The 26,663-nt window shown below is 52.4% G+C and overlaps 1 protein-coding gene across 1 annotated transcript in view; it reads left to right on the top strand.

Moving 5' to 3' along the window:
- Positions 1-21,277, top strand: part of BTBD9 (BTB domain containing 9) — a 383,611-nt gene extending 362,334 nt beyond the window's left edge. Inside the window, exon 11 of the mRNA XM_033103686.1 lies at positions 16,940-21,277. Within this exon, the coding sequence (XP_032959577.1) occupies positions 16,940-17,137 (198 nt within the window). The 3' untranslated portion in view covers positions 17,138-21,277. The remainder of the gene's footprint in view (positions 1-16,939) is intronic.
- Positions 21,278-26,663: the final 5,386 nt, after the last annotated feature.

Below are 26,663 nucleotides of genomic sequence, written 5' to 3'. Positions count from 1 at the left end.
GGTCCTCAGCTGCCCACTCCCTGTCCTCAGTGCCTGAACCTGCCGGCCTCCCCCTCCTCAGCCTGCCCCACAGCCACCTCCACCCTCCACTCTCAGTGGGGCCCGGGCTTGTTGGCAGGGAAGGTCAGGGAAGGCACGAATCCTGCATGTGAGTCACCCGACGAGGCCCCTGGCACCTTGGGCGTCTGCCCTGGTCTACGGAGGTCCTCTGTGCCCGAGGGCATGCAACATCAAACAGCAAATGAAAATTCTTGACAAGTCAAGAGAGAGACTGAAAAAAAAAGCTTTTTCCTACTTTTCGAACAAGAGGCTCCATGTTTTCGCTTTGCCCTGAGCCTTGCACGTGACATAGCTGGTCCGAGATTCATACGCTATGTTTGTTGAATCAGAATTCTCCAGAGCACATTGAGATGTTTCTGGTACTTCAAAAAACATTTTAAAAAGTGAAAATGTTGGGATAATTTATATTCATTTTTGCCTTTTTATTTATTTAAAATAAAAACAATACACACCCAGAATGTATTTCTTACAGAAAACAATTTGTAAACTGAATTCTGAAACTTTTTCTCTTACCTCTTCATTTCAAAATAAACATGAAAATTATAAAAGTAAACCATTATTTTTTAAAGCATAAAATTAAAGAATTCTAAACATCAGATCATAAAAGCACTTTTTATTTTTTTTGATGATGTAACAAAAGTAAAATTTGAATCTGCATTTTTAATACATACATGATCCCCAAACCAAATATCATATTTTTTGAAATTTTGCTAATAAATCCCAATTTTTCTAACCACTTAAATTTAGGTTAAATTAATTATGTATATATTATTAAATTGGAAAACCATCTAAATTTATCTTTCCATAACAATATGTCAGGCTAAAGTGAAATGTTTTCACTTGCAGTCACTTGTTTCTTATATTAAGGCATCAAAAAAGGACCAAATTTTTCTTTATCTCCTCAATGGGGCTCTGCAATTACGTATTACAACAGAAAGCATTCTCAACTTGGAGAAGGCTGAGAAGCACTGAAGTGAGTCTGAGCAGGGCCTTCTTCCAGCTCAATCCCAAGCTCCTCACCTCAGGGACCAGATGAAGAATAATCTCCATAGACCTCTAACGTTGGAGTTCAAGGTCTTCTCTCTGATGAGTTTCCCAAAACTATATGTGCAGGGAGCCCAAGCCCCTTTGGACCAGTTAGTTTGGAGACTGAACCAGCCAGTAGAAATGGGTTCATTGGTCAGTCACCAACTGGTGATCTGTTGCATTTGGCCAAGGAGCAGTTTGCTTGGCTGCCTTAGTGAATCAGTTATTGATCAGGAAAAGAAGCTTCGATGTAGCATTGCCGGCTGTGAAACATCTTAAATCATTAAATAAATAGTGACCAGGATCATAAGGCAAGATCCATAAATTGTATCATTCTCAGAGCATACAAGAAAACACAAAAAAGTTGAATTTCACTGGGCATCAAGCATATACAGAGGGTGCCAAAAAAATGTATACACATTTTAAGAAAGGAAAAAACTGTATTAAAATTCTAATACTCAACATATACCGATAACAAAAGATAAATACAAGTCTTGTATATGCATTGTTCTGGCACCCCCGGTATAGCAAACCTTCAAAGGAACGTGCTTCACTGCAGCATAGCTGGATTTGGGGATGTCATTTGGAAGAAGTAGCGTCACCTACCTTAGGCACGGTGGGAGTGGGTGTAAGTCGGTGTGAGGGACAGGGGCTGCATTAAGGAGGGGGAGGTGACATGGGTTGGCCGGGCAGAACTCCTGGCAGAGGCAGCCCTGAGGAAGCACCGAGATGGCACAGATGGCTGGGGAAGGAGGCTGGGGCGGAGTCAGGAAACTAGGATGGCGGGGTTCCGTGCTACCCTGATCCCTAGTCCCACGGGAGTGACAACCATGCCATCAGAAAATGAGGGGCAGAGCACCTTCTCACAGTGGAGGGCATGTAGAGGGAAGGCAGGGCTTCCTCCGTCTGTCATTGTTTGTTTGCCAAGCGACACCCGTGGCCTCCATTTAGTCAGAGCCAGGACCTGTTTCCCTTTAAACATGGATGTTTACCCACCCGAAGACTTTGTGCCAATTTCAGAAGCATAGGTGGACTTGGTTTTTAGCATGGAACATTTAGACTGTCTATGTGACAATAACAGAAAGAGAAATGTGGGTGAATAAACTGCCACATCTCCCAGATAAGACTGCTTTCTGCAGGTGGCGCCCCATCCAGAGAGGGAGGGTCAGAGCAGGGCACAGCAGGGAACGTGCAGCTTGAAAAGCATTCACAGTAGCTGGGGTTGGGCTGTTCTGGCAGAAGGTGGAAAGTGGCCTGCATGGTGTGGAAGTGGCCAGAGCTGCTGGCAGCTCTGCGACTGTGGCAAGAGAAACCATGCCCACCTGTACACCTCCGGCTGTTGGAATAGCTGAGCCTCCCGCACTAAACCACATGGGGGTTTCTTGCCCGGTGTAGGTATGTGTCTGTCTTGCTCCGGTCGGCCAGCACGCAGGGCCCAGCGTCTGTCTACTGCACGTTAATTTCCCTCACTTCTCTCCGGCCGGGCCAGGGCCGGCTCGCAAGTGACAGACCCTTTGGCCGGCTGTGAAGATTCAGATTTCTTGATCACCTGTTTTGGCACACTGCTGATTTCCTGCGGCATTTCATCCCTCTCCTCTAGGAAGTGTATGTCTGCTGCTGGCTCTGTCTTTCATCTTCCTTTGGGAGCACTGCAGCAATGAATTCAGTTAATTTTCAGCTACGTTTATAACTTCTGTCGATAAATTCCCTAATGCTTACCTCTTAAAGGCTGTACCTTCCCTCAGTGACCTCCTGCTCCAAGGGTGACGCAGTGTCATCCTTGTCATTTATATTAACTTCTGAGAACATTTCCCTTTGGTTTCCCGTGTGTGTGTGTGTGTGTGTGTGTGTGTGTGTGTGTGTGTGTGTGTCTGCTCCTCTCGCTGCTCTGGACGCTCCCCTGAGTTGCCATATCCCTCAGTCACGTGCTTGTCCCCTTTGCCCGGGCCGCCTTCTTGCACACGCTCCCTGCCCACTCGCAGTGTATCCTTTGTCTTCCCCTCACACTCGGCACTAGATGGCAGGCACATGTCAGTTTGTCTTCCAGCACATCCACGCTCTCTTCTGCTCTCCTTCAGTTGTTTTCATTCACTGGCTTCTCCCCAGTGTCTGTAGCCAAAAAGGTCCTTCTCGCCTGTTTCCTCAGCTGCTTCCTGGGGGTCTCCATCACCAGCTCAGCAGTCGCAGGCTCATTCCAGCCCACCTGCCTCAGTGGCTAATCGACTCTGAGCGACTCAGGAGGCAGACACTGCTCCCCTTTCTAGGTCTCTCTTGTCCAAAACAAATTAGAAACCAGGCCTTGGTGACAACACTGCCTGTGTCCCAGCAGATCTGGGTTTCGCTCCAGGGGCCGCAGAGCCACGCTGGTTCTGACACAGCGCCTCCCACGGACCCGTCCTTTTCGTTCCATGAATTACCTAGAACAGTGGTCTTTCCCACTCCTCCATCCTTAAGGGGAGCAGCCTGGGCCCAAGGAGACCTGTCTCTGGACCCATGAAAAGAAGTTAATGTATTAAAAGAAATAGAAGTTACGCCTGTTTTTGGTTTTTGTTGTTGGGGTTTTTGTATGTTATGTGTGTGTGTTTGGGTTTGTTGTTGTTGTTGTTGTTGTTGTTGTGGTTTTTGTGAAAACCTGCATTTGAGAGCAAGCTTTGGAATGATTTTTCCTAGGCAGGGAGCTCAAGGGGCTGAGCAGCCCCAAGGGTTAAAAAGGACCAGGAACAACTAACTATGCCACATACAAAGCCTGGGCTCTTGCTCATGAGAACCCACATGAAAGCTTTTGCCAGTCAGTAACAGAAACCAAGGGTGGTATTGACAGTCTGTAGGCAGCTCTCAGCGTTCCATTTGCTTATCGAATTTATGTAGCTGAGGAGAGAGGCTGTGTCATATTTATCTTGGTATCCTCGGCACCAAGCATGGGCCTGGCAAGTACGCGGAGCACCTGCCAGCTGAATGAGTGAATGAATCATTCGGTCTGTCCATGCCTCTCTCCCTCTCCCTATCATCAGCCAAACAAAGGAAAAGAATTAGTAATTCAGCTTCTCATCATCGAGATACCATGGCATTCAGAGGCAGGGTTTCTGTTGTCATACTGAGGAGCTTCCTAAACCAGGAACTTTTGTAAACGGAAAAGTATGTGTGCCAAATACCTCAGCATCTCCTACTTTAGGGCCCTTATAATAATAATTATTATTACTACTATTATTATAAATTATAATACCTGGCACTCACTGTGTGCCAGGCCCTATTCCAAGCCCTTCATATTTATTATACTATGTAATCCTCATATGTGAAGTAGGTTCTGCTCTCCCTGCATTTTAATGAGGAGACTCATTACCAGGTGTCAGCAAAGGTGAGAGGCGATGGGCGCTTCCCGTCCAGTGTAGTGGGGGTATGAACGGAAGCAGCCACTTTGGAGAACAGTTTGGTACAACCTACCAATGCTGAACACTCGCACACCTGCCCTGTAAACACTTACCTGTGTTTAGTCTCTAAAGAAACTCTTACATAATCTCAGGATGCGAGAATGAGGGTGCTTGCAGCAGCACTGCTCATCCCAGACCCAAACACGTCCCTGCGCGACGGTGCGTCTGCGAGAGAAGGGACAAGCAAGTGTAGGACGCGGTCCAGCGGGGCCGGTGCGATCTGTGTGACCCCAGACCCGAAAGTACGTGTGGTAGGATTACATTCATGTCATTGTCCAAAAAAGGCAAACTAAACTGATTAAGGATGCATACACAGGTGCTGAAACTATTCTTTTTTTAAGCAGAAGAATGATCATTATTATTAAAGCCAGAACTGTGGTTTCCTCGGGCGGCAGGGCTCGGATCAGGAAGGGCCACGGGAGGGACCACAGGGGCCAGCGGTGCTCCCGGTCCTTCACCCACGTGGGGCTTACGTGGCGCTCACTGGATACGGTTAATTCAGCAAGCCGTGCAAGTGCATTTCATGCGCGTTTTAGTGCATGGCCTTCACATTTAATGTTTTGCTTTAGGCAAAAAAGGGAAATGGATGAGGAAACTGAAGCTGAGCGACGTTAAGTGAGTGATTTGTACAAGGTCAGCCCACTGGTGAGTGGCAGAGCCCGGATTTGAATGCAGGCAGTCTGGCTCTTAGTATCCAGGCTGCTCCATCTCCCAAAAAGGTGTAATAAATAGTAAAGCCACAGAAATGAGCCCCGCTCTGCCGTGGCCCGGTTATCTGAGTCACACCTTGGCGAGCAGATGGGTCCTACAGGCAAGTTTGTGCGCAAGCCCGTGCTAGATCTAGGAGAGAAACCAAGGCAGCGCCCCTCCTTAGGGGAACTGCGGCTTCACTGCCTGAGAGAGACCAACCCACAGGAAGAGCACTTGACTCTAGTGGCATTGCGAGTAGCAGTCGATGGTAAAGATGAAAGTGCAGTGGTGGGAACTGAATCGGGGGGCTGGTGTGGATGGATGTAGGGGCCCAGGCCTGCGGAGGGGGTTCCTCATCTGTAAAATGGATCAGATGAGCCCGGCCCTTTGGGATTGGGTAGCCATGAAATAGATGGTATGCGGAGGGTTTTGGAGGGGGAGGGGAGGGGGTGCAGGTCCTCCTCTCAGGCTCGATGCTTGTTGGGTGGGGAATAGTCACCTACCCACGAGCCTGAGAAGGAAGGAAGGAAGCTGTGCACGAGCCGGCACCTGCAGGACCGAAAGTCTGCAAGTGGCTACTTGAGCTGCCCTCCAGGACCACTCAACGCGGAGCCTGGAGTGAGGCACAACTTATTTACAGGCTTCTGTCAGGCCGGTGAGTGGCTGTGGGCTCCCAGTGCCATCCTTGTTCCCATAGCAACATGTGGCTCTAGTGCAGAAAAAAACAAACAGGGAAACGGACTCTGTTTTTTATTAAAGCTCTTTCCTGGCATAGCGATCGTATTTCCCAGACTCCACCCTCAGGTCTGATCATGCTCTCTCTGCCTCCCCAAGGATTTCCCTGGCAGTATCTAGAGGGTATCCTCTCAGGCCTGAAGGTGCACCTCAGTCACGCTGGCTCCCAAGGCCAGGGTTCCCAGCCGGCAGCACCAGAATTGACAGGGACATCCTGGTGGCAGAGATACGGAGCCAGTGGATGGACAGGCAAGCCTCTCCATCCCTCAGAGAGCTCGTGATCTGCACAGAGACCCCGTTCCAGCCCTCAGACTCCGACATCTGCCAGAGAGAACCCAGCAGTCCAGGGGTTGCATGTGGCAGTGATGGGCAAAGGGTACACACAGATAAAACCTGCTGGGAAATAGAAATCACTGAAATAAACCAGGTTTCAGACAGCACCTGGATGCCCTGTGCGGTGTATATGAGGCCGAGGTGGCATTTGCAAGGGCAGGACTAGCTGTGTGCAGAGAGAGGATAAGCACTGCAGCGGCAGAGCCCAGGGCCGGGCCAGGTAGGCCAGCCTGGCACCTGTGAGTTTGTACAGTCGTCCTAGCAGGAGGCTTTGCCTGGCTCCCCCACTGCACCGCACTTCTTGAGGGCAGAGACCGAGTCGTGGTAACTTCATGTCCCAGCACCCAGCCCAGTGTCCAGCACGCAGTAGCCTGTCCATAAATCAGACTGGGGCCAGAGCTTTGGTGCAGGGTGCTGAGGGAAATCAGCTCTGAGGACTCACTGGTGACAACCTGGATCTGAGGAACGAGGGAAAATGAAGATCTCACCAAGGCTGTAATCCCTGTGACCTTGGAGAATCGTAGGGCTGTGATGGCTATGAGAAGGTCTGGAAGCATTTACTGCGAGAAAATATGGGATGGGTGGGAGGTGGTTAAAGGTGAGCTTAACGTGGATTAAAGACTACACATGGTCAAAGTCAGGTGCCTCAGAAGAGTCAGGCTAAGAAGAAAGGAGGATGGAAAAGTAAGCCTGAGAAACAGGCATAATGCATGGGGCGGGAGGTGCGAGAGGGAAGTGGGTGGAAGGAAGGGCAGAGTCTCGGCATGTGGACCAGGAGACCTCAGCACTGGTGGCAGCTGCACCCTCCACCTGCTGTGTGACTCCCAGCAAGTCACTGCACCTCCCTGGCTCTCAGGACACTTATCTTTAAAATAAGGAGAATGAACTAGACCTTAAAGGTTCCTTCCCAGTGAGACAGAAAAACAGCAGAAAAATATTTAATTTGTAGCATAATTGTAACGGAAGACCTTTTTATAGGCATCTTCTTACTTAAATGTCTATTATGAAAGATGTCATTGGAAGAAGGGAGGGAAGGTGACACAACAGCGAGCACGTGTCATCGTTCCAAGCATTGCAGTCCTTATGCCTCTTGTATTGGAGCAGCGATAATTCTGCACCAAGCAACTGGCCCGGGAGCAGGTGCCCCCGGAACCTGAGCAGGTGAGTGCCGGGAGCCGCTGAGCAGTGAGATGAGGGAGACCTCCAGCCTGTGAGGATTATCTCAGATGGTCCCACTGCTGAGCCAGCAGTCAGGCGCTAGGCCTGAAATCTCCATGCAGCTGGAGCTCTTCCACACAGAACAGACGCACATGCCCTGGATGAGGTGAAGAACTGCCCAGGAAGGCGGGGGTTCCTGCACAGCCTTCCGGGGAGACTGGGGCCATGGCCAGGCTCTCTCGATGCCTGTCCGGCGGGAAGGGGGCCTTGATAGGGCCACATCAGCCAGGTCCTACCTGGGAACTAGGACGTTTCCCTTCTTTTGTTCTTTCACTTTTCAACAATAAAAAGATACCTTCTGCCACTCCAGAGCCAAACTAATTAATTAAGTGAATCGCTGCCCCTGCAACCCTAGGGTGTGCACGCATAGGAAACGGAATCAGGAATTCCGGGGCTGCCTGGGGTGATACATATTGGAAAGGCCCTTTTTCCAGAACGTTCCAAGCCATGGAGTTTCAGTTATTTGTGGGTGCCCTGGCCGATGTGAATATGGGATAGTGACATTGGAAAGTTGCCATGTGTAAGCAGCGTCACCACGAAACTTACTTGCATCCCATGAGAAGGGAATGCTGTGCAAAACGATTTGGTACCCGCCATCCTAGGCAGTGCTGAAGACTGCTGCTCGGTCTGCACGTCTCCCTGTGAAACGGGTTCCTTACCTGAAAGCGATGTTTCGGGCTGTTCGGATGTCCATATACAAAATTCAGATTTATAAAAGCGGTGTTTTGTTAGAAACATTTGGTCTTCATTTTTAAAGGAACCCAAATAAAACATCCCTGCAGTCTGTGGAAGGAGTTTTCTGCCCCCGAGAGAAGTGTAAGAAAGGTGTTAATTGTCACCATCATCAGGATCAGTTAAGTTGACTGGGCCGAGTGGGTGTGAGATGCTGCCACGCCCGCCGGACGCTGTGAGAAAAACAGGAAGTCCGTGGGGTGATATAACTCAGAAGCCATGTCTGTTTCTGACTTATGAGCAAATATCATTGAGAGGTAGATATCTATTATAAAGATACCTCGCCTTGTAAATGTAAGTTGAAAGCTTGGATCAGAAATCCTATTTGTATCGGTTGGCATGAAAGCGGTCTGTGAAAATTACTCAGGAGAAACCAGAAAGGCAAGGCAGAGCCATTGATCACCATTTATTAAATTTTCCTGATTTCTGCTGCAGTTCACAGTGGACTCTCAAGCCAACTTGGGAAAATTAGCAGAGGCTTCTCTGCTTTTAAAAACCTTGAAGACATGTCAAACAAATAGTGCTTGGGGAGTCCCTCTAATAAAAGGCAGACAGCAGCCAGCCGAGGAACCAGCCTGACCGAGAAGGCGCTGCCACAGTCCTGTGCCTCCTTTCCAGGGTTCCCAGAGAAAAGAACACCCCGACTACCTCCAGTATCCAGAGTTATGGCTCCCGGAGAGGAAAGGCAAAGTGATACCCAAACAGCTACAGAAAAGGACGCTGGATAGTGACCGAGACTGTGGCAGAGTCATGCACACGACTACATTCCAAATTAGCTGGCTCGTCTCGGGGGACAGATCCAGAGGCCATTGACGCTGGTTCAGCGAAGGTGCCCCTTTGTGAGCAGCGGCAATCAAACAGGCTAATGGGATACATGATTGCCGAAAAGGGGAAGGGAAAATGATGCGGCAACGGTGGTAATGGTTTTGCATAAATCAGTAGTGTGACTCTGCCCTGTATGCCTCATTCACTTTTGGTCACATCCTTTCCAAGGGGTATTGCAGTCTTGGGAAGGATCAGACGAAAGAAATTGGATCACACAAGCTTCTGAGCAAAGAGAAACTCAGGACCTGGCTGTTCCACCTAGAGGGAGGTCCCCAGGTGCTCAGTAGGAAGAGGGGCTTGGGGGTGTGATGGGACCAGCAGCACATTTCCAGATGGCATCCCCCCACCCCTGTCCCCCCACTCCTCCAGTTTCCCGGGAAAGGAGTAGAGACGCCACAGCCCCCCTCCCTTCATGCACCTCTGCTGGCCCCAACCACGTGCCTGCTGTCTGGGTGTCCATGTGCAATGCGTGCACATCTGAAGGGGGGGTCCCGAGGGAAGGAACCCCAGCCTGCACAAGATGCTGGGAGGCGCACACACGCTGGTGCTTGTGCTGCCTCTGCAGTAGTCCGGGACCTGGCTGGGCGTTGGCTTTGCACTGGTGCTGTGTTAGATGCAAAGCTGGTGGACTGGATTATCCCGAGATGGCTGAGCCAGCACAGGGCTTTGTAGAGGGGTGACAGAGTGGGTAGGGGACAGGCTGCCGGGAGCGAGGTGCCAAGGCCAGACCTTGATCCCGAAGTGCTCCCTCTGGCCCCTCGTGGAAGGCCACTCCCCTCCCTACCTGCCTCCCAGCTCTTCAGGGCCTAGTTGCTGCACATCTTCCTCTCTGACTTTCCCAAAACTCCCCTTTCCCGAGAAAATTAATTTCTCACACACCCGTCGTATTACTGGTCACATGCTATTGTGGTATTCTGTGTGTGAGGCAGGCATCTGATGCCGAGAGACCACAGGCTTTGGAGCTGCTTGGCCCTGAGGTTGAATGGGTGTGACCTTGGGCAGCCCGTCACGTCACCTGACAGGGGCGCCTCTGCCCCACCCTCTCCCCTGTTGGGCTGGGAGGTGTGTGCAGTGCCTGGGTAGTGTTTGTGCTCAGTGAGGTCATCGAAGTTTCAAAAACAAAAACAGCGAAAGGATCTGACGGTGACTACAGGTCCTTGGTGGTTACTGAGCCTGGAGCCCTGTGGCCCCCGCTGCTGCCACCTTCCATAGCACCACAGTCTGCCAGCCTCGTCCTCCCAAAGAATCCCTGCAGTCACTGCGGACCCTTTCCTTCCCTGTATCAGTCTTACTGAATCTGTTACCAAGTTCTGTTATTCTTCCTTTTAAAATGACTCTTTCCTGTTTATCCCAAATTGTTGAGTTCTCCATCAGGGGATTTCAAGTGTTAACCTAAAAATAAAATGCCTTTCAAAGTGAGAGGCAACAAGCACTTATTTGAGATCAAAGAATAGCTATTCGGGAAGCACTGATTGAGGCAGAAACCCGAATAATGTCCAATTAGGAGACAAAGGCAATGGGTGTTTATGAGAAAGGGAAGGGGAACAATTCCATCAATAGAAGGAAGGCATTTCTATTGGTGCAGAGAACATATCATAGTGATGCTAACTCTAAACAACTTAGGCGTCAGTCTGGTAGGCATAGTACCTGCTCTCTTGTTATCCTTGCAAACGGTTCTTTGGGACACCGTGTTGCTTTAGGCCCAGCCCAAAGGTTATTGTGCCCTGTTTTAACATTCCAGACATGGGAGGCATAACACGTGCGAGGCAGTTCCTCTGGGATGGCAGCTGTGGCTCTATTTTAAAGTGGTTCTGTTTATATTATTATGATTTTTTTTTTTTACACGAGGTTTAAGGGTTTGTTGTCATCTACTTTCTTTTGACACTTAAATTATTTGTCACCGTAAACATGTATTGCTTTTGCAATATTTTAAATTAAAAAAATACTCCTTTTTTAAGAGTCTCCTCCCTCCAGAGCCCCTAGCTGCCTGCCCAGGTCTGGGCCGGGCCCTCCTTCTGTCCCCCAGCTGTGGCCTTTTGCCCACACTGCCCCCAGCACCCCCTACCTCACACCTTCCTGCTTTCTTTGTCATCACCCTCAGCTTGAAAGCCTGCAGTGGTCTCCCCTCTTCTTCTACACTGAGCGTTCCCTCCTCTGACCTTCTCAACTCGGCTCAGACATCTTCTCCCCCAGGAAGCATCCTTGACTCCCCAGGCTGGCTGAGGACCCCTCCTCTACACCCTCATGGCTCCCCTTATACCCAGAGCTCCTTGCTTTTCTGCTAATATGTCTGTTCACCTCATTGGATGGTGCACCCTGAGGGGCCCAGACTCCCACGGTGGCACATGCAGGAGGCGCTCATAAGTGTTTGTGGAATGAATGAATGAATGAATGAATGCACTCAGACCTCCTGACCTCTGAACCCTACTCACACATTGGGCTCCTCCAGCCACGCCTACTGTACGTGTCATGCTCATTCTTCCCTCTGCCTGGCACATGGAAGCACCGGTCCTTTCCCGACTTCCATCTGCCCTTAGCCTGTTCCCTCTGATGCCCACTGCACACTCTGTCTCTTTGTTGACTTCAGGCCTCACCCATCTTTCCATTTGTAAAACACCCTTTTTCACTTAGAACCCTCACCCCTCAGTTTGTGGCTTAATAAAAGTAACTGTTTCCTGTGTGTCGCCTTTGAATCCAGCAGACCTTTGTGGCTCTCCAGAGATGTTCGGGGCGCCCGCATTAAAGTTAGCTGGTCCTTTAGTGACACTCTTAGGACTCCAGGTCACAGACTGAAGCATGGCTCTGAGCCGCCCTCATCCCTCACATCCGGCCTCAGAACACCCACCAGAACCCCCGGGGAGCTCAGCCAGGCGGGTCGCAGCTGAGGCTGACACAGCCTTCGGTTTCCCCCAGCTTAGGTGGAAGGGTCGACCATGAGCTGTGTGGTTTCAGGGAGAGGAGTGGTCATGATTCCTCTAGGAGAAATATTCGTAGGAGAACCCCCAACTAGCCTGTGGAGATTTGCCGTCAGTATTGTTAGGGGAGTTGGGAATAGCAGCCGTTTGCATTATGATTTTAAATCAGGTTGGTTACATGGGCTAAAGATGGTTGTGCAGTTAACATCACGCAAGTTAGAGAAGTGGGACTGACAAGGGAATGAGGCAGGAAGAGTCAGGCCGGTGAACATTAAGTGCTCACTGCAGGTGGAGTGGCTTCCCAGGCTTGTTACCAGCTCCGTGCAGAGCAGGAAGCTACCCTGCCCCTCAGGGTAGCGTCATCTCCGGGAACCCTTTCTTAGGTGAAGGCACGTTCTGAAGAACCAGCCGTTAGTTAGTGCCCGGCCACACTGAGATCCTTTCTAACTTTATTTTTCAATCCAGGATTTTCATTGATGTGTGCAAGGCCCTGAGCGAGAGAAAGGACGAGCTCACCTTGGTCCTTGAGTCAGATGGGAACCGACAGAGCAGCAGACAGAGGCAGGAGGGAGGCTGGGCCTCGGGCGCGAGGCACTGGAAGCCTCACGGGGCGGGTTGGATGCGAGCACAAGGAAAGAAAACCCACTGGATACAAGAGGGGAGTGCTCGAGGAAGGACGAGGGTAAGGCAGTTCCGGGGTTAGCTTCAGCCTGCAGCTCTGAGACAGGGCGTGAGCCAGTGCTGGGGTCACACAGATGAAGAATTAATAACACCATGGGGCAGGATAAGGAGCTCGGGGTCAGGAAGGCACAGGTGCAGTGAGAGGCCACATGTTCAGGGAAGGTGGAGACACGGGCGTGGGAAGTGTGACTGGGCCGCGCTGAGGAAGGGGGCAGGGTGTCCCCTTACAGACAGCTCTAGGGGCAGCTTGAGAGTGTCGGTGGGACGTGAGGAAGCGGGATGTGTTCGTGGGGGTCGCCCTGGCCACTCAGCCTGGCTGTGTTCCAACTGTCCCGTGCTTGGAAAGAGCAGTGTTCATAAAGCAAAAGAGACTGTCAGTAACCCAGCAGAAGGCGGTCTTGTCACTTCGAATGCTTAAAGGTGAAGCTGGTGCAGAAGAGTAGATTAATAGTTGCACTTAGGAGATTCTCTGATTTACCTGGCCTAGCTCAGGTCAGAGCCCATGGCCCAAATGGTTTTTAAATCTCCATAAAAGGCCCTCCCACCTGGCTGTTGACAGGTAAGCACCTGCAGATGGGCCCAAAGAGGGAGACTTGCTATAAAAGAGAGGGAGGGAGGAAGGAAAGGAAAAAGGCGAGATGGTGCTAACACCACAGGGCAGGGACAGCACCAGCCTGAGGTGTGAGGAGAGAAACCAGCTCACTAAGAAAAACCAGTCCCTGCCAGAATGACGAGAGCAGGCCGGAAGATGCATGCCTCACTTAGCCTTAATATTAGAGTTTGAAATGTGAAATTTGAAACAGTGGTAGATAAATGAATTGAAGTGGGAATATGGAAAAATAGTGATGCAGGAAGGTAAGCACAGAATTTATATTTTAAATGTAATTTCACAGTTGACATTATATTTGTCTTCTTTGCGAACTTGATTCTACAGTAGACGGGTGTGTGTGTGCCTGTGCATGTGTGCACACGTGTATGGTATGTGCATGGCGTGGGTTCGTGTGTACACACGAGGGCGTGCGCAGTGTGTGTGCACGTTCATGCTCGAGCTGTGCAACGTGTAAGCTCCCGGAAGAGGCGGGGGCAACCCCTCGTCCCCCCAGCTGTCTGCCGCAGCTGTACCTCCTGACCCCCTCCAGTCATCCAGTCACCTCTGCCTGGTCCTGACTGAGGGAGAGTGGCCGTGTCCCCCAGCATCCTGCCCATCCCCAGGGTGCCAGTGCCTTATCCCCTACAGATGGGCCTTATCCAGGATTGGACTCACCCAGCATGGGCAGATCCAAGGTTCAGTGGCTCCTCTCCAGCCAGCAGACCCCTGGAAAGGAAAGGGTGGGCCCCTACCCAAGGGAACAGGAGGGTTGCAATTCTCCTGGGAGCACTGGGTGGTGGGGGCACGGGGGGCAGCAGTGTGCCCCTGTGCCCCGCCCTCTGGGCTTGAGAACCGCCGGCCGTGCCCTTGTGCCACGTGGCCTACCTTTCCTGGCTATCCACACAGGCTCCAGGCATCGGGGCACCTACCTTCCTTGGCGTATCACCACAAACCAGTTACTCATGGTTTAGCCTCAGCATTTGCAAGTTCAACTACAGCCTTACAAGTTACATCATCTTATTTATCTAGGGCCTCTGGCTGGTGTAGGAGAAGCCTGGCGGCCAAAGGCAGCAAGCCTTGGCATAAGGTAGCGCCTCACCGTGTGGAGAGCCTGGGTGTCCCAGCTGTTTGTCCAGGAGGCTGTGTTCTAGCAGCGGGTCTTCTGCCTCTGGCCCCCCAGCCCCGGTCACCGGCAGCCCTCTGGCTTCCCCGGCCTCAGTGCCAGCACACAAGTTTCTTTAAGACTGGGGGGCCACCAGGACCCTCAGGAACTAGATCTGACCCTTACCCCATTCCGCTGAGGCCGCCCTCGCTGAGCTGAGCCTCTGCTCTTGCTGGGATTCTCGCTGCCAGGCCGCCCCCTTGAGCCTGTGCCAACTCGTCTCAGCCTGAAGGTTGGAGCCCCTCTTGGATTGATCCCGCTGCTCTAAACCTCACCTCCAACCAAGGTCCGTCTGGTTTTCTCTTTCAATGCCGCATGGACCCTAGCACGTCCTCCTGGCCTCTGGGGCCTCCTGCCCAGACCTCTCACCACTGGTTGGGGAAGGCGCTGTTGGCCCAAGCCGATCTCCCTCCCGCGCTGCCCCCCATCTCCAGGCCCTGCTCCTCATAGCAGAAGAATCTTCCCCCAAATCCCAGGACCATGTTGCCAGCACACACACTCCTGAGGCCAGCAGCTTTGTTGTTGGAGCTGATGTGTACTGGCCGGGTCCTGTGGGAAGCAGCCAGTCAGTGTTTATGGGGTGAGCGACGGGTCCTGGGGGAGTCCTGCTCCAAAGCCCTCGCCAGCCCCACCGCTGACTTCCCCACGGTTTGCTGCCGGGATCTGCTCGGACACCCTGGGCTCGTCACGCCCCAGCGTCTTCAGCGTGTCACCCCTTGCCTGGGACCCTTCTGACCACACCGTGCCCTCGCCCGCCCCCCAGGTCCTGCCTGCTGACTGGGGGAGTCTGTGCCGAGCTGAGGGTTTCCTCGGTGCCCTAATACCTTACTCACATTTTGTTTGCATATCTCCTAAAAGGGGTTTGGAAAAAAATGTAATCCTTTGAATATTTTAAGATTGAGAAGTAAAATATGTCTTCAGTTTAAATAAAATTATTTTTGTTAATATGAGGTAGGAAAAAATAAACAAGATGGAAGATGAGGACTAATTATTAGGAATAAATATTATATAGGAATAAATAGGATAATCAAAACATCTGTTTGATTTGCTCAGACAGATTTTAACTAACTCATTGAACAAGGTACATCAATGTGAAACTAATTCTGGAAAACTTACATCCATGAGTTTTAGCCAGAGTATCTTGAAAATGTTTTCATAATTCTGGAAAAATTCCAGTTCCTTTTTATAAAAAAATTACATAAGTCGGAATATACTTCAATTCTGAATTCAGAACATCTCCCTCAGGCCACGTGTCACCGTCACAGGGACTGGGAGACATCGGGGCCTGTGACTCACCAGAGGCTCGTGGGGGGGTGGTCTGTGCCCCGGGAACACCCCAGCCAGGGGCAGGGCGAGGCAGGAGGGCTGTGCTTTCCTTCTGTGAGGCGGGAATGGCGTTGTGAATTCAGTCACGTTCTCAGGCAGTTTTGGAAAATACAGAATTTGAGGATCTGGAAATTGATTTCCTTCAAGGTGCCAGCATGCTCCTTGGAAAGCAGATCTGAGGGTACCCCAGACTGAAGACCACCACTGCAGAGCATGTGGTTCCTCCCCTTCAGAGAACTCAGGACAGGAACCCCAGAAAGAGCAGGCACCCCAGTGGCGAGAGGGCTTTCCATGTTTGCTAGCGAGGGTGCGGGAGGTACCCCTGAAGGCCCGCCTCTGAGAGACTTCCTCTGATCCCCCTCCGCCCTGCCCCCCGCAGCTCACATCCAGCGGTGTCCTTTGCTCGTACCAGATGTGTTAGGCTCACACCGGCTTCCCACAACCGTGCTGTGTGTTGTCAAGGTCAGGGCAGAGGCTCCCCCTGGCTGAGCGCTGGGCTGTGCGGTGCCCTGTCTGCAAGTAGCACAGCACCAAGCTCAGAAAGGTTTCCAGAGAGACTTGCTGCGGGGGAGAGAACCTTTTCCTGGCTGCTGGGGGGTGGCTGGCTCCTCCTGGTGAGTGCCCAGTCCTTATCAGATGTGCCCCCCACCCCCACCCCCGCCACAGTATAATTATGCACGGAAGGCGGGGCTTGTTTGCACCTTTGGAGATAAGTCAGGTCCTCCCCTGGGGTAATGCCTGCTGACTTTTTTCAAAATAAGTTTTATTGAGATACACCCCATCCAACTCACCCATTTAAAATGTGTAATTCAGTGGTTTTTAGCATCTTCACCGAGTTGTCCCACCATCACCACCGTCAGCTCAACCCCTGTGGACTTTTAGCCCAACTGCTAACTGCAAGAATTAATTAATTCATTAATTTACAAAGAAGAGCGCCTGAGACAACAGAGTAATTCAGTGAGAACATTTTATAGGGATCCATGTGGTGCTGCCTGTAACGTTCAGACTGTCGGTCCATTTACTCCTGTCCTGATTGAAATGTGTTTACAACCTTCTAGTTGCTTCCAGGTGTGTACGCCAGGGGCAGGGGGAGTGGGAAGGACTTCCTCTCACTCCCGTGTGACAGCCCTCCAGAGCTGGCAGCACAGGGTCCCAACTGGTGGCAGCTCCAGGCGGGACACCGACCTATCACTCACGGCTTGTTCCCTTCTCTCCTCAGGTGTTCCACTGCGTCCACTTTGAGTGTCCGGAGCAGCAGAGCAGCCAGAAGGAGGAAAACGGCGAGGAATCAGGGCCAGGGGACAGCAGCCCGGCCAGCCAGCAGCTCGACCCCCATGCCCTGCAGGCCCCCAGCGCCAGCTCACTGCCCTCCAGCCCGGGCTCCAACTCACGCTCACCCAACCGGCAGCACCAATAAAGGAAGCATGAAGTGGAGGGACTCGGTGGGCCCAGATGGCAGCAAGACCGGGTGTTCCCCCCCACCCCCCCTAAAGGAGCAGGCCTGGCTGCAGGAACAGACACAGAGCAGGTTTCTCCCAAGGGCAGGAAGGGGCCGCTTTGTTCTCCTCAATTTGTTCAAATCAGACTGGCCTCCAGGGGGAGAAAATGGGTCTTCAATCTTCATCAAGTTCCCCGTTAATACCCTACCTCTCTAATCTAACCCAGGCGAGGGAACAGAAGGAAGGAATAGGCAGGCCCGGGTCGGAATACAAAATTGGCATGTGCACACTCCAGTGGAAGAGAATATGTGAGCCCTTATTACCTGGAGGCACCGTTAGGAAATGGGTTTCCGTAGTGGTTACTTTGTGGAACACATAGCCCTGGCAACTAAATAAGTTTTTATTTCTTTTAGCTATTTTCCATTTGCTGAATCCTAGGTGTTCCGGATCTTTTTGAAATGCTCAAAACAGCAAATCACTTGTTTGAATCCCTTTGACGCTGTAATTTTCCTGCCTTAGTTTGGAATGGTTAAGCCGGAGGTAGAGCCGAGACACATCATGTGCTCTCCTAAACGAGGCCCAGATGCAGCTCATCGTGCCTCCTGGGCTGAGAAGGAAACCCTTGGAGGAAGTTCAGCAAAGTACACAATGAGCAAACCAACCCGTGGACACTCGAGTTAATCACTCGAACTGCGGGGTCCTTAACCTGTCATTTCTGAAATGTACTCAGCCTTCAAGCTTGGGGGGCTGACAAGGGAATAGCTATCATGCCACCTGCTAATTTAATGGTCAGAAGCACGTGTACATAACTCTGTACCAGCTTCCGGTTGGGCTGGACCTGTCCTTGAATCCACACATTTGGGCCACGTACGGCGGCAGCCCTCCTGCCTGTCGGTGCCCTCCAGCCCTCCTTTGCAGCCCAGTCTGGTGTTTGTCCCCCAGACCACAATATTCTACCAGGATTGATGAAAAAAAGCAGTTCCAAGCTGCTTTCCTCACTGAAACAGTCTCGTCTGACTCGCATAGCTGATCTGCTGCTGTTGTCTTAATAATCGGAGTGTTGTCTGCTGCTGGCTTACCTGCACAGTTCTCCCTTGGCCGTGTCTGTCAGCTCCACCTGAGGCTTCTTCAGACGCAGGGTTCTCTGTACCACCTGTGACCTGGCTTCAGCTGACAGGGGCTTCCCTTCTGGCGTCTCCAAGACACATTGGTTGCGGATGTACGGAGAGCAATGGGTCGACAGTTTTCTCCTAGTGGAACTTAGTTCTGCGGGACTGTTGGGTACTAGAATAGTAGGGCAGCATCAACTGTCTTATTCTCGGGGAAGGTAGTCAGTCTGCTGTGTGAGTGCAGGCCAGGGAGGGGCGGTCCGGGAGAGGAGAAGCCGCTGGGCCAGCAGCCCCCACCCAGGGCTCTATGTCTCCTTCTGCGCCCTCATTCTGATCCATCCACTTCCCCTGTGTGGGGTGAGTGGAACCCCTGAGGGGCGCCCCGCACTTAGCAATGGGAGGCAGGCGGGCTCCTGTAACCAGCGGTGCCTCCGCCTGCTCGCCCTCTGGGGCTGGGCCTCGCCTCCCGCTTCCCGCCCCTGGGCGTGTAAGCACAGGATTCCTGTCCAGTCAGCACTTCCGCCAGCAGTGCATTCGCACCCGGCGGGGGACACAGGCAGCCATGTAAGTCAGAGCAAAGGCCAACTGCAAATGTTTTGAAAGTGTCATCTATTGACGGACTTCTTTTTAAACTCCAAAGTCACCTGTCCAGAGAGGAGCCCGGGGCTCAGAGGCCGCACTGAGGACCCTGGGATAGGGGGTGGGGGGCGGAGCTAAAGAAGGATCTGGAAGAGGTGACTGAACGCTGTTTCCAGACCTGGCAGTTCCGCTGCCACACGGCACACCTGGCCATCCCAGGCCCAGGTAACTAAATGCCGCCGGGCAGCTCAGCTTCACCCCTGAAGGGGCACAGATGAGTCTGCGAGCGAAGCTCCAGCACTAGACCCACGCGGGTGCCCTTCCTGCCAGGGCTCGTCTTCTCCCTCCTGCCTCCTAGGAATTTCCTTTGGTGTTTGCACTTGCCAGATACCTGTCCTTGAGAGAATGGCGTTTGGCTCCCTCCCACTCTTCTGCAACATTTCTGATGCTCCTATTATTAGATGAAGGGAAAGGAGGGGAAACCGAGGCAGTGCTGACAGCATGGCAGCGGGGAGGACTGATGGCGGGCTCTGTACGGTGGTACCACCTCCGTCCTTCCCAGAGGCGGTTGCCGGCTCCCCTTCCCCCAGGCTGGTACTGAGGCCTGGCAAAACCTGCCCTGCCCTGCCTCCTGGTACCAGGCCGGAGCGCTGCCTTCCTCATGGCCTTCTGCTTTGAGGAGCACGAGGGGCTCTTTCTGCTTGACCAGCTGGGCCAGGGCCTTCCTGAGGGGGGCCAGAGACCCCACTTGTCGCGTGCGGAAGCAGACACACCCAGAGCGAGGCCTGGATCACTAGGGAAAGAGGGATGAGTGGCAGCAGAGAAAAGCCCGCAGGCGACACGTTCTCTATCTAGAGCCCTGGCTGCCCCACCGGAGGTCTCCGCTGCGGCCACCTCAACCCAAGTGGCCTGAAAACTTGAAGAGACTCAGGGAGCTACCTGGACATGTGGGTGACAAGATGGGCTGGCACGCAGACGGAAGGATTCCCGGACCCCCGCGGAGTGAGCCCGGCACAGGACAGAGCTGCTTCTGTGCGTTGGCAGCTGTGGGGTTTGAGCAGGAGACACGGGCAGGGCAGGGGCTGTGGCTCCCCCGCCCATGTGAAGACACAGCCTGAAAGGTCAGGCGGGGCTGGACCCTCGGCTGAGATGGACAGGGGTGCTTGTGACTTCTGTGATGCTTGTCAGTTAAACTAAAATGGCAGCTTTGTAACCACCATCCAGGTAAAGGAATAGAACACTGCCAGAACCCCTGCCCTTCGTTTCAAATCGTGGTTTTTGAAGAATAAAGAGCAAACTTCATTAGGTCTTCTGGGAAAGCCTTCAAGGTCACCTTGTGGCAGCTCCTGGGAGGACCGCTGGGGTAGCATTGAGCGTGCCAGGCAGGGCACGTGCGCAGTGGGCTGGCACCCGGGTCAAAGCAGTCTTCAAGGCAGGGTTGCTGCCAACGAACCGGGTGTAACAGTAATGCGTGTGGGCGCGCACACACACACATAACTCCCCACAGCCACACACACAACCACCCCCACACACAACCACCACCCACACAGACAGTCTCCCACAGTCTCATTGCTTTTTCTATTTTTTTTCTGATTTCAGTTAGAGACATGAGCCCATGATGGATGGGGACTCTTCTCAATTGCTCTTTAAATTGTCACTTTTTAAATCTTATTTAATGACAAATACATTAAAAGTATTTCATTCCTAGAAGAGTTGGGAAACGAAATTATTTTCAGCAACAGTGGGATGTTTGTTAGACCGATTCCTTGGCAAAAAGAAAAAAAAAGAAAATGAAATGAGTTTTGAATTGTGCAAAAAATTGCTCAGCAGTTATGTTGTCGCCCCAATTGTCAAACTGCTGTGCAAACGGCTCCAACCTGCCAACTTCACCTGTTTTTTTTTAATTTAGAAGATAACAAAATTGTAATCACTTATCCTGTCCAGAGATACAGGGAAAGAGGAAGGTATAATATGTGCTAAAACGCAGAGAATCCTGTGTGCCGAAGTCACTGGGTGATAAAGAGGGAGCATTCCCCATTTGGGGCTTCAATTAAGAACCTCCCTTTGGACAGAGAAGAAAGGTGTCAAAGGAGAAAAGAAAAATTCGTCTCTTTCCAGTTTTTCCTCGTTAGTGTTTGCTTTTCGGTATTTTCCGTTTAATCCTGCCTTGTGTGTGGGTGGCCGGTTCCTGGGGAACCCGCTGCCGAGGTGGTGGGGGCACTGTGGCTGTCGGGCTGTGGCTGCAGCGGGCACAGGCCACGCTCCGTTTAGTTTTGTGGCCGCAGCCATCAATTCTGCATGTTTGTCCTGACAGCAGTTCCAGCAGGAGTCCAGTGCTCGTTAGTGGCCCTAGGAATTTAAAATGCAGTTCGTGGTTCTGTACCACCATGGTTTTCATTATTACGATATTAAATTAGAAGTCCTCTGGTGCCTGGTGTTTGTTCAGGGCTTTCTTGAAAAGGGTAGGGGAATGATTTGGAGCAGGCTGGGCAAGGCCTCCTCGAAGTGACCTGGTCATACCCGGTTACTGGACCGGATGCTGAAGCCCTGGTGTGACAATGAATGGAGAAGGTGGCGAGAAGGGATGGTTGGAGGGTAGAGCAGCTTCCCCTGTGCTGCATCCGGGCTCCCTTCAAGGTTGTAGGGAGGAGAGAGGGCGTGATTCTGCTGGTTTAAATCGGGCTGGCTGGAGGGGCCGAGACTCCTGGCCATGAGCCCACATCTGCAAACTAGGGAGCTGTGCACATGACCAGAACGAGCTCCCCCGCATGTCACCCCCACGCCCCTCAGGCAGGACTTCCTGCTGGACTAACATGGGCTGGGACCTATCTCCATGCTGGGTGGGGAGCAGGCACAGAAGGAGCCAGAAGAGCCCCCCCAATACACATTTGTTAGAAAGTAACTGCTCTGTCTCTTTACATTACTCATTTAAGATAATGATTAAAGTACTAATGCTCGTGGAATAACATTCCAGCCCCGCAGAAGGGGTGTGGGTGCCCTCGCCCTGCTCTCTGGCCTGGGCCTGGTCTTTCACGTCCTCTGACTGACTCACTGAGCCAGGTGGGCCCACCAACGGCCTCCCTCCCCGGGGGCTTGTTTCTTCAGCACAAATACTCCCCTAGAGGCGGCGGCCTAAAGACTCACAATCAGCCACCTGTAATTTATGATAAATGCTCCAGCGTTTACCATTTGCGTCTGAGTATTTATAGCCCTGAACTGGGAGGGCGAAGAGGAGGAGCCCACACCTGTCTCCACTGCTGTGTCCTGCTCCACACAGGCTGGGACAGGTGAAGAAAGCCACCTTCGGGGCCAGTGGACGGCGGCTCCATCCTACCTGCAGGGGCCAGGCACAGAGCAGCCTCGGGAGGAAGGTGTGGACGGAAGTGGGCAGCGGATCTGAGAGGCCTCGGGGAGCTGTGTGTGTTGGGGGGGTTGGACCTGGGTCCATGGACGCCCTGCGAACAGGGTGACATTGACGATTGCAGTCCATCCTGCCACCAAACAGTCTCCTGCTGCCATGTGAGTCCCAGGGGCTCGTGGCCCAAGACTGAGCAGTGCTGGGGTGGACAGGACCAGGTCACCAAGCCTGTCCCAAGGGCTGCCTGTAGTTCCAGGTTTACTCCCAGGCCACATGGCCTCCCACCTGGGTCTGATGCTGTGTGCAGCTCCTACAGGTGTGCCCTCGCAGCCCCGCCCCAAGCCATGGGGTCTTCCTGGTCCCCCCACCGTCCATGGAGCGGGGCACTGACAGAAAGATCTGAGACGCTCACAGGAGAGGACGGCAGGGGGCGCAGTGCTGGCCGGAGCCTGGCCTCCCCACGCCAGAGGGCGGCTCAGTTCTCAGAGCTCCCTTCCAGAAGTGACCTGAGAGGCAGCGCTGCTCCGAGGGGCAGCCAGGAGGCTCCGTGTCCGGCTATCCTGAGCACCGAGGTCCCAACCACCCCCCACCCCAGCACCTGGAAAAGCGAGAGGAGAGAGACCTCGGGCCCAGCCTCGGGCCTGCAATGTGGAGGAGGTGGCAGGAGCACCTCGGTGGGCGATGGCCCGTGAGCTACTCTTGCCCAACTGTGTATCCTGAATTCACCAGAGAATGTCACCTCTGAGTTTGGGGGCTCTGTGCGCTGCCCCCACTCCCTTTCCCAGGCCTCTCAGATGTAGGAGGGTGGGGGCCATGCTGGGCCTGGAGGGGGGGAGTGGCTCTTCTAAAGCCATTTGTAAAGGACTCTAGGGGCTTGTCCAAAATTCAAAGAAGCATAAAGGGTAGTGTTGCTGTTTGGAACATGTATTAATTTGTGGGCAGGCTGTGGCTTTTTCCTCATTTTGTGGAACAACCTAAGTGAGCAAATGTGCAAATTGTGTGTGTTCAGAACAATCCCTGAGACTGCTGCTGTGGGTTCCTCTTAGGAATAAAGTGGTGACTTTCCGTTCTGTTTGCATTCGTGTCGTCCCTCCACGGCCTGTCTGCAGTCCCCTCCTTGGACCGGCCCACAGTCCCCTCCTGTGGACACTGGCTACTCAGCGTCCCCGCCAGTCCCAGGGCACGGATGAGGTGCCTGCCCGCCCCCGTTGCTCTGCCTCTGGGTGGGGAGGCAGACAGCACCCAAGCAAGTGCTGTCACTTTACGTCCCCACACAGCCCTGTGAAGTCGGCCAGGCATCACGTGTCCCCATGGGGACAGCGAGGCAGAGGGCTGACCTGTTCCAGGACAGAATGTGGGACCACAGCTCAGAGCAGAGTCCCTTAGAGCTGCTGTCCAGGCTCCTGTGCACTGGAGACCTCCCTGTCACACTCTGTCCACGTGAGGTGGCTTATTCGATGGCATTTTTTGGTGGGAAGAAAATTCCATCACTATGAAGCCAGGTCTGTTTCCCTTGTCATTTCTCCTGCTCTGAGTTCAACCCCAGCTGCCATGTTTTTCTACGTGACCAGCTCACAAGTCCAGGCTCTAGGGGTCCCACTCCTCAGCTCTCTCTTATGCAGCAGTCTCTCCTTCGCCCGCGGCCCCAGTGTGATACGCTGGCCCCAGCTCCGCGGTGCCGTGCAGGGTCTGTGCCGCGCTGCACTGACACGGGTAGGCAGTTGGCCACCTCAGATCTTGGCCTACTGAGCTCTTCTCACTTCAAACAGCCTGAATCAGGCAGGTGTTACCATTCAATGTCGTTTCTTTTCTGAGCCTAAACCCAGGACTTGACGTTTCTCTTCGTTAACTTCCATCTGGTGGTTTTAGCCTGGCAGTGGGGCCTGCTGTCAAGGCCATTTCGAATCTTGATTTAGGCATCGTCACATGCGCTTACCCTCCGACCTGTGATAGGCCAGAACTGACAGTGCAACCGTTTGTTGATGTAAGTGTCCACCGAGGCAAAACCAAATCTGGAGAGCGCTGGGCTTTGCCATCCGCACTGCACCCCCCACCCCGCCCCCTCGAGCTGCAGCCACGCCCGGCCCACCACACCCACCACTCAGCGCAGTGGGCTGAACACCTGCCAGGCCAGGCCATTTCCTAAGTGCTGGGGACATAGCAATGATCAAAGTGGACAAAACACTAAAGTCCTGCCTTCGTGGCTCTTCCATTCTAGAGGGAAATCAGGAACAACACACGTGTGTGTAAATGTGGCCTACGCCCCGTGTGCGGATCTGCAGGTAGAAATCGGAGGTCCAGAGAAGCTTCCCAGGTGACAGCTGGGCAAACCCTGAGGGTGAAGGACCGAGACTCACGGCCCCACAAGGAGACCTTCCCCGAAAGAGGGAGGAGAGCGGGGAAGGCCCTTCCCTGCAGGGCAGCGGGTGGGAGATGAGGTGAGTGGGATGTGCCGTGGGCAGGGCGACCCTGGAGTGTTAGGGAATGCTGGGCTCTTCTCTGAGATGGGAGCCAGTGGAAGTTTCTAGGCAGGGTGGCTGTAATCTGACTCATTCTCTAACAGGCTCACTCAGCTGCTGAGTAGAGAATTCCTGTAGGGAGAAGTGGGGAAGCAGGGAGCAGTAGGGGGGTGGGGGGAGAAACAGTGACACCTGGACCAGGTGAGCCACAGAGGTGTCGCTGTCCGTTGTGCAGGAAGGGCCGATGGGATTCATGGATGTGGCGGTGAGAGGAAAAGCCAAATCAGGGTCAGTGGACTCTAGGTGGTACCGGGATGGGAGGAGCTGGCCTGGGGCAGGTCAGTTCCAGACATGCTGGGTTTGTCAAACAGAGAGAAGGACCAGCTCATCAAACAAGAAACCCAACAAGTATTTAAGGAAAACAACACAAACTTTACAAATGGTCAAGTTCATACTAGCATGTCTGTGATGGAAAAGGAGCGACTTCTCGCTTATCCTAGCCCCAGAGGTCATGACTTATCTTTTCACTTCGGTTGAGCAAAAGTTAGGGATAAAAGTGTCTTAACACCGGGAGTCTCTGTGGGAAATATTCAAGCTTCTATTATATCGGAACCAGAATGAGTCAGGTTGTCCCTGTTAATTTCAGTTTGTCTCAGGGTGTAAATTGGGTTTCCGTTTCTTTCTGATAGTGGTGTGGAAAGTGCTGTTGCCGTCCCAGCAGGGCAGAGCATGTTTTTGTTTCTACAAGTTGGAGATGAGGGCTAGAACAGCAGTCCTCAGACTCTGCCTTGCATAAGAATAACCTGGGAACTTGATAAAAAGCCACGTGCACGCCTGCCCTACAGGTTGACCCGGGCTGCCTGCTGAAATGCTCCACTGCATCTGGTTGACAGCCTTTGGAGGAACGCTGACCAGACATGTGAGCAGCTGGGAACCTAGCCTGGAACAGAGGGCCAAGGTCTGGGCCGGGGGTAGAACTGGGGCTCACCGGTGTTTATGGAGCCAGGAAGAAATCACCAAACTGGGAGACAGGTCCCAGGCTGAGCCCTGGCGCCTCCAGCGGGTAAAGCCTGGGGAGGTGGGAAGGGACAGTGAAGGCGGCTGAGAGACCGGACAGCACGTGCCTGGACAGCCGGTGGTGACAGCCCAGAGGGAGAGCAGGTCAGTAAGATGAGGGCTGAGGTCTGACTGTGGATTCAGGTTTTCTGGAATCGACCACCTTTGGGACAGTCCCTGAGGCTGGTAGTGAGCCCACATGTGGGCACCTGGGATCCACACTTTCTCAAATGTTTACAATCCTTCTGACACATCGCTCTTTCATTTTGCTGGGGATTGGAGTCAGGCTGTAAGGACAGCCTTTGCTGCCTCTAAGAGTCTCAGTGTTTTCTCCAGTGACAAGATTTCCCCACCAGTGACCATAGTGGAATCTTGCAATATCTGTACCCAGCATACACACGCCCAGGACTTGGAAGGATAAACTCTGCTGAAGTGGCCACACCTTTCACTGTCCATTCACCTACCTGGGACTGCAAAGCTTCCAGTATATTCTACTTGTTTCATCTATTTAAATTTTAAAGATCTAAAGTCTTGGGCTTTTAATTCAAGATGGCAGACTGCTATTAATAGTTAGGAGGGCAATTGGCAGTCTCGACTAAAATGTAAAATGTGCAAATGAGGTACAATGAGCATACACTGTTGCCTTCCCCTCCCTCTAACGCATAAGCAATGACCAAAAAGATGTATCGTGTGGAAAAACAAACAAAAAACAAACAAAAAAACCAAACCACAATAGAAAATAAGGTGGGGATGGCAGAAACTCAGGAAATGGTGAAAGATAAGCAGTAGAAGGAATTGCCTAAAACCATGGTGGGCTTGATTTGACATTTACATATAGAACACGATATACAACAAAACGGAAGACACACGTCTTCAGACACACACGTACGATTCACAAGTGGCCACGTGTCTGTGAGGTGGGTCCAGCGGCAGAAGAGGAAAT

The sequence above is a fragment of the Rhinolophus ferrumequinum genome, chromosome 3 (genome assembly GCF_004115265.2).
Source record: "Rhinolophus ferrumequinum isolate MPI-CBG mRhiFer1 chromosome 3, mRhiFer1_v1.p, whole genome shotgun sequence".
Classification (NCBI taxonomy): domain Eukaryota; kingdom Metazoa; phylum Chordata; class Mammalia; order Chiroptera; family Rhinolophidae; genus Rhinolophus; species Rhinolophus ferrumequinum.
Note: the sequence above shows the minus strand (reverse complement) of the source record. Positions and strands in the feature narration are given on the sequence as shown.